At 33.4% G+C, this 14233-nt stretch overlaps 2 protein-coding genes across 2 annotated transcripts; both read left to right on the forward strand.

The window, feature by feature from the left end:
• The first annotated feature begins 1102 nt into the window (after positions 1 to 1102).
• LOC139873152 (probable serine/threonine-protein kinase PBL5) lies at positions 1103 to 4342 on the forward strand. Its single transcript, XM_071861082.1, has 5 exons — positions 1103 to 1266; positions 2109 to 2359; positions 2461 to 2650; positions 3296 to 3687; positions 3923 to 4342. Exons 1-5 carry the CDS (start codon positions 1179 to 1181, stop codon positions 4112 to 4114), a joined length of 1113 nt encoding a protein of 370 aa, XP_071717183.1. The 5' UTR covers positions 1103 to 1178; the 3' UTR covers positions 4115 to 4342.
• A 2019-nt stretch (positions 4343 to 6361) lies between these two features.
• On the forward strand, positions 6362 to 8681 carry LOC139870203 (GDSL esterase/lipase At4g26790-like). The gene is made up of 3 exons (XM_071858041.1): positions 6362 to 6584; positions 7379 to 8023; positions 8452 to 8681. Exons 1-3 carry the CDS (start codon positions 6362 to 6364, stop codon positions 8679 to 8681), a joined length of 1098 nt encoding a protein of 365 aa, XP_071714142.1.
• The last annotated feature ends 5552 nt before the right edge of the window (positions 8682 to 14233 follow it).

Here is a 14233-nt window from a genome sequence, read left to right on the forward strand (position 1 = left end):
GTTGTCTTTATTCTCGATTAGGGGAAGGATTGTCTACATCTCACCTCCCCCATACACCACTTATGTGGTATTGGGTTTTGTTGTTGTTGTTGTTGTTGTTGTTGTTGTTGTTGTTGTTGTTGTTGTTGTTGTATTAGTATGCATGAAATAAATAATGATTAATTGCATAAGTAATCATAAATGTTAGATAACATAAATATAAATGTTAGTGAATTTAATAAAAGTTAGATTACAGAAATATAATTCAGGCGGTATAACCGACCATATATAACTTAAATAACATAAAAATAAATGTTAGTGAAGTTAATAAAAGTTAGATTACATAAATATAATTCAGGCGGTATAATCGACCATATATAACTTAAATAACATAAATATAAATGTTAGTGAAGTTAATAAAGTTAGATTACAGAAATATAATTTTACATGTGATGATAATAATATTTACCTTACTAATAAATAATAGAAGGTATCGTTAAAGAATTTCTTACCTTGATTAGTGACTTGTGCTTGCTTATATAAACCTTGATTATACGGAGCACTTCATGCTGATAACGTGTTATAATATCGTGATTTTACAACTACCTTTAGTAGTCTATTATTTATCATATCTTCTCATACTCTAAGAATAATGAGATGAAGTGATATATTAAAACTTAGTATATTTCGAATACATTCATCTGCTAGTAGTATGCTTATTTATAGCAAATAACAATGAGAAGTTTGGTATGGTGTCTACATCAAATCCATGTGAATGTAAAATGGTCACGAGATAAGTATTGAAAATTGGCAGACGCTTTTTCTGACTTTTATAACACAAACCCATTAAACGACATCGTTTTCCTCCTTTTCAGTATTGTTAGAAACAATTCCATCTTTCACACAAGCCTAGAACGAAAAAGTTGATCCATTTCCGGTCCCATCTCCGGTGTTACCCTAGGAATTAAAACCATGCTTTTGAAACTCCTCAAAAAACTCCTTTTTCTAAAGATCGACCCAAACATTAATATTAGAAAAATATAAACCCCTTGACAACAACTTCTTCCGAAAATTGATATTAACAAATACTCCGTATATATATCTTTAATATTACTATAAAAAAATTACAAAATATAAAATACATAGATAGATAGATACAGAGAAAGTAAAGGTGTGTGTGAGAGAAGAAACAGGAGGCAATGGGTTGTTTCTTTTGCTCAGGTGGAGAAAAAGATTCAACACCAAAAATTAATAAAAAAAACAACCATCAATCATACTCATCTTCTGGTACGTTTATAATGTAGTAATACATTCTTTTTTTTTTTTTTTTTTGAAAAGCAAGGATATTATTATTATTATTATATAGAACAAAAGAAACACACCTAGCAAGAAGCTAGACAACACACGAAACCACACACGAACGCACAAACAGCCAAAACACGAACAAACCTAACAAACAAGCGAAACATGAATAACCATACACGAAGATCTCAAAACATAAACACCCCGAAACATTAAAACACCACAACTAAACAAAGAAATCTATGTTTCTGAATCTGAGGATGAGCCGCACGAGCAACACGAGCAACAATCGACTTCATCATCGTCTTCCTCCGTGTAGTAATACATTCTAAAAATTCTATTTTTTTTTTCCTTATACAAATCAATCAATTGCTATGTTTAGTTTCATATATACGGAAAATATAAAATATTCTATCAATATTTTGAACAACTTTTGTTTTGGTTCTAAAACTTGCATGCCCTTAACCTGTTTATTGTAATGCCCTTACTTTTTTTTTATTCTTTTTTTTTTTTCTCGATTTGTGCTATGTAATTGTTAACCTGAAAAAGTATTGATCATGGTAAATTTGAATTGTTAATCTGGTTTTTGTTTCTAATTTAGGTTATTAATTGTTCCGTCTATGGTGTTACTTATGATGATTGTCTTTTTCTTTTTAATAAGAAATTTGTCTTTCCTCCTTTTCTAGTTAATGATGTTGATGTTTTATTGTTTTCTATTGTGTTTGCCTTCTACATTCACACCAACATACTCCGTACAGTTTATGGTGTTTTGTGTACTATAATATGGACTAATTAGTTATTTTAATATCATTATGTACATTACTTAGATAAGTCCAAGTTGGCTCCATGTAGCCAAGTAAAAAAAGAAATTGGTAAGGAAACTAATCAAATATCGAGTGCTAACGAGCCTAATGATGAAAGTAATCCGCCAAATAAGCAAGAAAGTACTAAAAACAACGCACGAGCATTCCCATATGCGCAATTAGTCGTAGCTACCAACAATTTTAAGGATGATAATTTCTTGGGTGAAGGTGGATATGGCAAAGTGTTTAAAGGGAAACTAAAAGACACTGATCAGGTTTGTAATCTTTGATTAATGAAGAAAATTTAATAAGAAACGATTAAACGTTATTAATGAGAAATTGTATTAAAGTATTAGTCTTGAAATTTTGGTTGCAGATTGTTGCTATTAAGAAATTGGATCCGAATGGGTGTCAAGGGCTTAGAGAATTCGTGGTTGAAGTGATGACATTAGGTTTAGCCGATCACCCGAATTTGGTGAAACTGATTGGTTTTTGTGCTGAAGAAGAGCAAAGAATATTAGTCTATGAATACATGCCGTTAGGTTCTTTGGAGGACCATCTACACTGTATGTTATATGATAATCAAATAATCAATCAAATAATTAAGTGATTTCACACATATTAATAACCATTATTCTTGGTGTGTTCCATTACCTGAATTTTGCATAATCGAGTTTAGTTCACGCTGCAGTAACGAGTAAATGCACGCCCGAACATCCCTATAATCCTATAAAATCGTAATGGTTACTTCCCCGTACCATTTTGATGGCAGATTTTCTTTTGCCATTTTGGGGATGTTCAATGAGTAATCTTATTGTTTTTTTTTTTTTTTTTGAACGGCATAATCGACATCACCCAGAGGGAACTTAATCACCTTCGCGTTCATATGCCACCCACACACGCGTTAGGAGGAACCTATATCGCGACAACCCTGGCAGTACGGTTGAAGGTTGAAAAAATCCCGTCCGAGAAGCTAATTGCTGGCAGTACCAATTAAGTCCCGGCCCTTGGAATCGAACCTGCGCCTGCTCGTTAAGGACAAACAGGCCGCCCCTCATATACGACTGAATATACACGAAAATTATAAGTTTTTATGGGCTGGGAAAATCGTATAAGTATATAAAATGAAAAATTTTCAGATTGTAAATTACTTCAAAAAAAGAATTTTTCATAATATTAGTATGACTAACAAATCATATTTCTTGTGCCAGGTTTACGTCCCAATAGAAAACGGCTTGATTGGAACATAAGGATGAAGATAGCAGCTGGTGCAGCAAGGGGATTAGCCTATTTGCATGACAAGATGAACCCACATGTTATATATAGGGACTTAAAGTGCTCCAATATTTTACTAGACGAAGACTATCATGCCAAGCTGTCAGATTTTGGGTTGGCAAAGGTGGGCCCACAGGGTGAGAATACACATGTATCGACACGAGTGATGGGTACCTATGGTTATTGTGCTCCCGATTATGCAATGACTGGTCAACTTACTTTCAAATCCGATATCTATAGCTTCGGGGTTGTACTTCTAGAGCTTATTAGTGGGAGAAAAGCATTTGATAATTCAAAGCCTGCAACAGAGCAAAATCTTGTTTCTTGGGTATGTTTTATTGTTTTTTCTTTCATCGTTATTTATAGTTCGAATGCTAATAAAATTAACTAACGTTCATTCTGTTGTAACTAACTTTGGTTCGTAAAAGGCAGACGTTTTTTCACCTGCCCATTTTGTCACCTCTATTATATTTATATAATGGAATGGATGTTTTAAAACATCATTTTAGTGACGGTTGACTTCTTTTGTGGGACAATAACTTATTGACCATTTATTATTTCAGGCACGGCCCTTATTCAAAGACCGAAAGAAGTTCTCTCAGATGGTGGACCCCGTTCTTGAGGGTGAGTACCCAGTAAGAGGGCTATATCAAGCTCTAGCAATTGCTGCAATGTGTCTTCAAGAACTGCCTAACATGAGACCACGTGTGGCAGATATTGTTGATGCTTTAGACTATCTTGCTCTCCAAAAGTGAAGATCGTGATATAATGATCATAGTGAAGGTAGTTTTTCGTATTAGGTGGTACATTTGTTTTCGAATGCTAAGGTTATTAGGTACATAATACACAAGGAGAAACTTCTCGGATGTTGTTTTTGCGGCTTCTTTTAGGTGTAAGTGACAACCATTGTGGCATATTACAATTATACATAGTGATCTTTGTAGGAAACTAGAAATACATGGTGGTAGGAATACATGGTGGAATAGAATAGGAGATTATATGATACAAGTGAAGATAATCGTTTAATTTAAAAATCTATCAAGTTCAAAAATATCCGATAATGCTTCGTGTAGCGTTCAATATCTATCTATCTATTTCTATTAAATCTCTAAAATGATGATGTAAATATTAGGCTAATTCCTTTGTTAAAAAAATTCAAAAATAAAAAGAAAAAAATTTAAGCATGGTGGGTGATGTCATTAATTTAAATAATTTTAAATAAAAATTAAATCTTATTAATTAATTATTATTATTAAATCTTATTAATAATTATTTTAACTATTAAAATTAAATAATTTTGAATTATTTTAATTAATTATTTTGAATTGAGTACGCGAAGGTATAAAAGCTAGGCAGAACGAAATCAATTCTAAATTTATATTTTAATTTACAATTTTAAAATAAAATAACAACCAATATTATCTCTTATGATTGGATGTAGATTGTTTAATATGCATTTTAGGTGTTTGATGAAATGTTCAGCTGACGAGTTTCTTAGTCGGACTATTTGGTTCCACGGGTCATTAAACTAAATGATTTTAGCATTTATGTTCACTTAATACCTAAGACATATCATTAAACGTTTTCGTTTAAACAAACCCGTGGTTTCATGGGTCATTTCACTAGTACAACCTATATATTTCATGATGAACCTAATTAGATTGATACATGCACATCGAGTCTACATTATAGACTAAGGGTGTGTTTGATAAATTGAATGGTTAAGCGCTGAATGATTTTAAGGTTCTGAATGAGTTTGCTTTCGAATGACTATAAGCTGTTTGATAATCATTTTAAAGGAACAATGTTAATGATGTAAATTTACCTTATTAACATTTATATGAATAATAACTAGAATATAGTTGTTTAATAAGTGTTTTTGAATAATTTAAAAAGGACCTTACATAAATTTATGCGTTTAATGGTTAAGAAACTATCCCAGCTCTGAATGGTTCAACACTGAATATCTAAACCACAACAGCATTTGTCATTCAGATGTCAGAAACAAACCAACTGAATGTTGAATGGTTCAACATTCAGCGTTGAACCATTCCATTATTAGGTAAACAAACACACCCTAAATAGTTATAGAATTAAGTTTAAATGGTACTTCTCCTAAAAATGTCTCAGTATATTTAAAAGAAAAATGATAAACGTAGCCCGTTTAATCATTCCATATAAAAATTAATTTCATATTTATAACCAAACGTTGCCATGAATACCACTAATACCAAAATTATATAAGAAAAGTAGATATTAAAAAAGGAATATTCATACTTTGCAATTAATTCAACATAATGTAAAACTTAAATATGATATGTTTTAACGTAGTTATAAGGGCTACGTTTAACATTCTCCACACAAATTTTTGGTGATCTTTTTAGTTCTCTTTCATCTTCTTTCACCTACCATCTTCTAATCGGATCAAGTTTAAATAACCCTTTTCGCTAACAGAATCCGTCGGCCATGTAAAGATAATAACATCTAATCTTAGATGTTCTTACCTGTGTTGAATACTTTCTTGTCTACTTTTTTTTAAAGGCGAGTTGTCGGCATCACTTAGAGGGGACTTAATCACCTTCGCGATCATATGCCACGCACACACGCGCTTTCGGGAAGAAACCCGAATGGCATTCAGGAACCCAATCTTTAAATCATCCTGAGGGACTGACGGACGGGGTTTGAATCCTGAATGAATCCGGGAGAAACTCCCCTGGAGTCAATCTGGAGCTCCATATTTCAGTCTGATTTATTAATAGGATGGACAGATTGAGGTTCGAACCCATGACCTAAACCAAAGCTCCAAACACAAGGTGTGGGGATACCACGTAAAAAAAAAATTCCAAGTAAAACACACATCAATTCATTATTTATGTAAAAATATAATAATGGTTAACAATATTCGAACTACATTTGAGCTATCTCTTTGGTTTAGAAATACTATTTAGGAGTTATTAGTTAACATAAAAAACAAGAGAAAGCAATTAATGATGAAAGGTAGAATGAAGTTTGTTATTCTTCTACTTCATATTGTTATCCCAACATTATTGATCAAAAATGTGGATAGCAACTCAACGGTAGTAAATAAGATTAAGGCAATGTATGTGTTAGGAGATTCAACTGTTGATTGTGGGGAAAACACACTATTTTTCCCATTTCTCCTTCATAACCTCTCTTTACATCCTTGCGATGGTCCTCCGTCTTCCATTCTTCCTCACCTTCTTGGTAATTTTCTTAACCTAATTATCATTATTTATTTCTATGTCAACCATTTTCTTTTATCTTCAAAATCAAAATGTCGGTGCAAATCTATGTCTCACTTCGAAAACCGAAAGAATTAAATGTGTACATATAAGTTCATGGGCTACTTTTCAACCATCGTGTTGTAGAGTGTAATCTTAGTGATTTATATATCGGTTATAATTTGGACAAAGAATCGGTCTTATGAACCGTATCTTGGTATTTCTGCATGGGTGAGGATATATCCACCATGATTTTTACTTCGTCCACAATAACTTATGCATTAACAGGTTGTACCGTACAATCTGTTAATGCACAGTTATGGTGGAAGAAGTAAAAATCATGGTGAATATATCAACCCCTGTGTGCATACAAACTCGCCCATTTTCATTGGTTCTATTTTTTCAATATTGAAATTTTAGGAACCGGAAACCGAATTTTTATATATAAACCGAAAAGAACATAAAATTCATATTGGGTTTTATTTTTTCACTTTCATTAAATTCGGTTTTCCGATTAAACGGGTTAAAACCAAATATTTAACACTCATCACCAATTGATATTAGAGTGAACCTATGTTGGACATATTGTTGGGCGAAAATTGGGTCCTGTCAAAAATGTCCGGGGTGATTGATAACATCACTTTCGACTATCTTGGTGTTTTCGTTTTCGAAATTAACTCCTATGGTTAATATGTAAGTTTACGGTCGTTTATTTTAAAAAAGAGAAAAACTGCTAGTTGACATATTTTTGTGCTCTATTTGTTGTTGTTAATGTAGCTAAAAAAATTGGATTGCCATATCCAATACCATTCTACAGCCAAAACGGATCCGCCAAGGTGCTTCTACGTGGCGTAAACCTAGGTTCAACGGGAGCCACGATTCTTAGTAGCCCTACGAACCCCGTTCTCCAATCCCTTAACCAACAACTACGCCAAGCGTACGAGATTTTTCAACTATTACAACTAGAACTTGGCCAAGAAACCGCCAACGATTTCATCAAATCGTCTACAATCTTCTACATCTCATTTGGTAAAGATGATTACATTGATCTCTTCCATAGCAATCCTACCAAAACTAGAAAAACAAACGCAGAAAACTTATCTCAACTTTTGGTAGATCAAATGACTAATGCTATTCAATATCTTTATGGCTCAAATGTGAGGAAGTTTTTACTTATGGGGGTACCCCCTTTAGGATGTACTCCAAGGTTTATGCATTCGACAAATGATTCAATACGTGATGATGATCGTGGTGGAGATGGAGTTATTTGCGCAGATGACATCAACAACTATGTTTTGGAGTACAATGCCTTTCTTGAGCAACGCATTGTACGCCTAAATATGGAATTGGTTGACGCTCAGTTGATCTTTTGTGACACTTATCGCGCAATTAGGGAGATTATAAATAATCCTTACCTTTACGGTATGATTTAAAACTTGAAATTATATTTCTCGTTTGCACTAATCTTGATTAATACTTAATCCTTAAGTTATACTCCGTAAATGGGACCTGTTATGTGGAAGTTCTTTGCAAATGTGGGCGTAGGTGCAGGCCCCATTTGTGTCAAGAATTTACACCTGTTGCCACTTTTGGACTAGTCTTGTTCCCGTCACATACTGGTATTATGTGGAGGTATTTTACAAACAATGGTCTCTTACGGTGTGAGTTTGGTGGTTTTCGATAGGAAACACGAGGTTTGAGTGTTTCTGCCGATCTACACAATTTTTGCAAAAAATAAAAAAGTAATAACAATAAAATAAATAAATAAAAAGCCTAGAATATTTTTGTTCTATTTTTCTCAACTTGGATGGTTCTATTATTGAAGCATATATTTTTGATGAATTTTGTAGGTATCGAGAATGTAAAGAGTGCATGTTGTGGCACGGGTACTGAAACTGCGATTCGTGGATGCATGTCTTTGAACATGGCTTGTGAAGACCCTTCAACCTATGTGTGGTGGGATCTGTTTAATCCAGGACGTCGAGTTAGCTCGCTGATTGCAGATTCGGCGTGGTCTGGCGAACAATTGTCTGACATTTGTCGCCCTACCACTGTCCAAAAATTCTTATCTCTTTCTTGATTTAGACACGTACAAATTAATCTGTCTGTCTCAGTTTTCAGTTTAATCGGTTTATGATTATGCAGCTAGATTTGGTCTTCTGTTTTAATTTTAATGCCATTTAAATGTGACATGAAATATTTTTTGATCAGAGTCTATATATTAAGATCAAGTTATGGTGTATAATGTTAGATATATTATTTATGCATAGTTCTTTATCTCATATATTATGTTTGTTGGGCTTAGCCCACTTGCCATTGCTAGGGTTTTGGCTTTATAAAGCCTCTCATATCACTATTCAAGAAATAAGATCATCTTCATTATACACACAATTCAACATGGTATCAGATGCCTTATTAGCATAACCCAAAAAAAAAAAAAAAAAAACATCGACCTTCAACTCGTAATACACCGCTGCTCTTCACCTTCCTGCTGCAACATCAACCCAATATATATATATATATATATATATATATATATATATATATATATATATATATATATATATATATATATATATATATATATACTATCTTTCTGCCATCCACGTTAGTGATTCCACCGTTGACCGCCGCTTGCTGCTACCTAAAAATTCCTGTTTAGCCGGAAAACTGTGTATTTTCGGGGGTTGATATATCACCGACACCTCCAATCATCTTCAATTGGAATTTCGATCACTTTGGTCACCGCCGCCACCGCCGTTGTCACCGGCACCGACGTCGTAACTAGTGATTCTCACTTCCTCCGCCATAGATATGATACAAACTATACAAATATCTATACTGATTTTGATTTCACATACGAAGTAATACTGATTTTGATTTCACATACGAAGTAATACTGATTTTGATTTCACATACGGAGTAATACAGTTTTTGATATATACAATATCTGCATCTGTTTCTGAAATTCTTTCTTGAGAGAAAAAAAAGAATAAAAAGACAGAAAGAAAAGAGCTGCACGAGTTAAATTGATTTGGAAAGGGGATGACTTTTGAAACAAGTGGCCCACTTTGATATAGTGGATAGTTGCACCTTTTTTTTTTTTTTATTAAAGGCCGTATCTTGCCCTTTGCCTAAATATTGGGCAGTAATAAACTTTTGATTTAAAATAATAATAATAAAATGTTCAACACCCAAAATTAGCTTCTGCAAATAATTCAAGCTCAACAGCAGGTCCAACAGCAAGCCCAATGTTTTATCACAGCTCAGCCTGATTACGGTGACGCCGGGTGGCACATGGACACGGGTGCGTCTTCACATCTTACCTCCTGTATTAATAATCTTAGTACTGTTCTTAATAATTGCAAATATTCATCAGTAGCCGTTGGTAACGGGAACACCATTCCCGTCACTAATACTGGCCATAGCTTGTTACCTAATGTCCACTGACCATTACATCTAAATAATTTACTTGTAACCCCTAACATCGTTAAAAACCTTATATATGTTCGTCAATTTACTCGTGATAATCTAGTTTCCGTTGAATTTGATCCTTTTGGTTTTTCTGTGAACGATTATTTGACGCGTCGTCTGCTTCTCCGATGTGATAGCACCGGGGATCTCTACCCACTTACATCACCCACCTCTCACTCTTCTCAACAAGCTCTTCTCACTAGTCCGACGACATGTCATCAGTGTCTCGGACATCCCGGACATGATGTTTTCCGAAGACTCCTTTCTAATAACGATATTATTTGTAATAAATCACCGTCCCCTGCTCTTTGTCATGCCTGTCAGCTTGGTAAACATGTGCGACTCCCTTTTTCTGTTTATAGTTCTAATGTTCATGCTACTTTTGATATTATCCATTAGGATTTATGGACATCTCCTATTTCTAGTCTTAGTGGTTTAAAATATTATATTATCTTTCTTGATCATTTTTCGCATTATGTATGGGTTTTTCCGTTATGCAATAAATCTGACGCACTTGCCACATTCATACATTTTCGTATATTTGTTCGCACTCAATTTAATAAAGAAATCAAAGCTTTTCAATGTGATAATGGGGGTGAATTCGACAACGCTGCTTTTCATCAACTTCTTCAAACTAATGGTATTCAATTCCGATTCTCCTGCCCTCACACCTCTCAGCAAAACGGAAAGTCCGAACGCATGCTCCGCACCATTAACAATCTAATTCGCACCCTGCTTTTTCAAGCTCATCTCTCGCCCACTTACTGGGTGGAAGCGCTCAACATGGCAGCCTACCTTCTTAACATTCTTCCCTCCCCCGTCATCAATCATGACATCCCGTACTTCCGTCTCTACAAACAAAAACCTAACTACGCCACTCTCCAAGTCTTCGGTTGCCTCTGCTACCGTCACCTTCCCACCACACACAAACTTGCTCCTCGGTCCACTCCATGTATTTTTCTTGGGTACCCCTCCAATCATCGGGGTTACCGTTGTCTGGATCTTACCACCAAAAAAATCATCCTCTCTCGACATGTCACCTTTGATGAGACATGCTTCCCATTTGGTTCCATGACACCCACTCTGTCACGACCCTACTTTTTCCGTTATCTTTTACCGTTTATTATTTAACGCCCGTTAATTTTTTTCGTGCCACGTCATTTCTATGACCTATATTATTATTTTATTAATAATATATTATGTGTTATGTGAATATTTGTATTCATATTTTAAACCGTACGTTTCTACGTATCGTGGATTTCTATCCGGCGAATCTTTTCGGTTTTCAAACCAACGGTCGAGCTTTTGGGATTTTTAAATCCTAATTATTTTAAATATGATATTTTAAAGTCATATATTTATATATAGTGTTTATATATAGTTTTCGTCGCGTATTTGTTATCTCTCCGATTTTTCAATCGCGTAGTCGTGTTTTCGCGTTTCGGGTTTCGTTCGAGCTTTCGGGCCACAAGGAAATTATCAATTAACAAAATTAGGCCATGGGGCCCACCCTCATAACCCATTTGGCCGAAATAGGCATGGGGTATACTCCCTTGCTTTTCATTTTTGCAATTTCATAATTCATTTCATCATATTTCTCACTAAACCTAAACCTTTTATTTTTGCTCTCCTTCTCCCTCTCCTCTCCCATTTGGCTGTCGCCACCACCACCACTAGTCATCATCATCTTCATCAAATATTGCTTGGATCATCAAATCAATTACATAAACGTGTTCCTCTCATCATTCTCTACGCAACCATATCTCTTGATTCTCGATTAGGGTATAAACCCTAACCCTAGTTTTTTAATTTTTCTTATATTTTACTGATTTTGTATGTTATATTGGTTGTATGATGATTATATGTTATTGTATTGTTGATAGTATGCGTAGAAATGCTCGATTATATATGTTTTCGGTTTGATTGTTTTGGGACAGCAGTTTGTTTGATCATTTCTGTGAACATAACTGATATAAAAGTGAAATTAAAGTGTTTAGATAAGTTCATCTCATCGAGACATTAATTTTAGACTCTGGATTCATGTTATTTCGATTCCCGGAGCTCTAGATATGATTAAAATGGTGTTTAATTGAAATTAAAATGTGAAAACGAATTGTTTCAGGTATGTTGTGAATTTGTGACCAATTTTGGAGTATTTAGGGTGTACTAGTGTGTTAGGATTAATGATTGGATAAACTTTCATGTTCGGGTCATCGAAATCCGAGCCACGGATCACCCGTTATGACTAAAACATGTTTTTGAGCGGATTAATGCTCCAAGTTGATTAATGGCTGTAGGTCACGACTTGGTGGCTGTTCTTTGGGTGTTCTTAAGTACACTAATGTGTCGGGTGGGTTGGTTAGGTGAAGATATATATAAGACTCGCCGAAAACTGATTCCCGGGGCTCAAGTTATGACGCGATGAACTTTTAAATAAAACTTATGGTTATTAAATAAGACTTATGACATAAATAATGACTTTCATTATTAATAAATTACTTATGATATTAAAAGTAATTATTTTAATTTAAGACTTATGATATACATATTTATTATATCATTTATTAATTAATTATGATTTAATTAAACATTTAATTAAACTTATGATTAATAATACTTTTATTATTAATGAAAAATACTTATGGTAAGTATTAAACTTATATTATGAAATAAGACTTATAATAAGAATTAATTAATTATTTAATTATTATAAGGCTTAGTTATTATTTAATTATAATTAAATTATTAAATACTTATGATTTAATAATTATAATATAATACTTATGATATGATTAATAATTCATTATTAATTAATAATACTTATGTTTTTTATTATTATTTAATTAATTAATTAATTACTTATGTTATATTAATTATATCATTTAAACTTATGTTAACCTTAATAATTTATTTTAATTTAATTAAACTTATGTTATGACATAATTATACATATATGACTTTAAATAACATTATAACTTATATTATTAATATAACTTATACTTTAAAATTCAATGTTGACTATGTTTGATCAAGGTTGACTTTTGAGTTGACTTTCGGTTGACTTTGACTTTCAGTTGACTTTTGTTGACTTTCTAATTAAGGAAACTTTCCTAACTTATATATTTTCCTAAAATAGCAACTTTCTAAATATGAAAACTTTCCAAATTCTAATAGAAACTTTCCAAATATAGAAACTTTCCTAAAATAGAAACTTTCCTAAAATAGAAACTTTCCAAAAATGGAAACCTGCTAAAAATAGAAACTTTCTAAAAATAGAAAGTACGTGTCCTTACGTTGTACTGATCAAACCGAAGCATGTTGAGTGTTGTTCTATGTTTATTTGCAACAAGTACAATAGCTATCATACTAAGACTTGACCTAAGTTAGTTATTTATATCGACCTGCTTTGTTTATAGGTCGGCGTTGTGATCATTCTTGATCACTTACTTCGTTCGCTGTTCGCATTTTGTGTGGTTACTACTTTTGCTTTAAGGTGAGTTATAGTCCAGTTTTTACATACTTTTCTGTGACGCCCCGTACAAAACCATCGTGTACGATTCGTCAACAACAGGATCTTTACACGGTCAAGTACTACATGCTATTTGAAAACCAGTTTTGCATTCATAAAAGATAGCGTTTACAAAAGATAACGTGACACAAAGGTCGTTACAAAGTCATTATTTAAATATAACATAAATTACGAATGCAAAAGAAAAGTTCCATGATTGAGACATCTCTAAGATTATGCAGCGGAATTCTAGTACAGCAGGTCCTTAACAGCAAGTTTAAACACCAAGACAGCAAGTCTAAACAGCGGAAGCAACAAACCTCTAAGCACCTGAGAAAACATGCTTAAAAAATGTCAACAATAATGTTGGTGAGCTATAGTTTAAGTTGTAACAGTAATGTAAGGTAGGCCACGAGATTTCAGTGTTCCAAAACAGTATGAAAAGTATATGTTTAACCGTGGGCACTTGGTAACTAACTTAACGTTTATAACCCTGATAATGCTAAAAACGAACATATATTTCATAGCATTATTCCTCAAGAAAGACAAGCTTTTAGTTGTAATTGTTCTATTTACAAGTGATATTCGTTTAAATAATAAAAGGTGAAGACAAAAGACAGATTCGACGAATTGAAGACTCAAACAACCAA

Source organism: Rutidosis leptorrhynchoides, chromosome 10, assembly GCF_046630445.1.
Source record: "Rutidosis leptorrhynchoides isolate AG116_Rl617_1_P2 chromosome 10, CSIRO_AGI_Rlap_v1, whole genome shotgun sequence".
NCBI classification, from domain to species: domain Eukaryota; kingdom Viridiplantae; phylum Streptophyta; class Magnoliopsida; order Asterales; family Asteraceae; genus Rutidosis; species Rutidosis leptorrhynchoides.

Coding starts and splice junctions, on each gene's coding strand:
- LOC139873152 (XM_071861082.1), top strand. CDS start 1,179: ATGGGTTGTTTCTTTTGCTCAGGTGGAGAAAAAGATTCAACACCAAAA. Junction 1,267..2,108: donor TCAATCATACTCATCTTCTG/GTACGTTTATAA, acceptor TACATTACTTAG/ATAAGTCCAAGTTGGCTCCA. Junction 2,360..2,460: donor AACTAAAAGACACTGATCAG/GTTTGTAATCTT, acceptor TTTTGGTTGCAG/ATTGTTGCTATTAAGAAATT.
- LOC139870203 (XM_071858041.1), top strand. CDS start 6,362: ATGAAGTTTGTTATTCTTCTACTTCATATTGTTATCCCAACATTATTG. Junction 6,585..7,378: donor CATTCTTCCTCACCTTCTTG/GTAATTTTCTTA, acceptor TTGTTAATGTAG/CTAAAAAAATTGGATTGCCA. Junction 8,024..8,451: donor AAATAATCCTTACCTTTACG/GTATGATTTAAA, acceptor TGAATTTTGTAG/GTATCGAGAATGTAAAGAGT.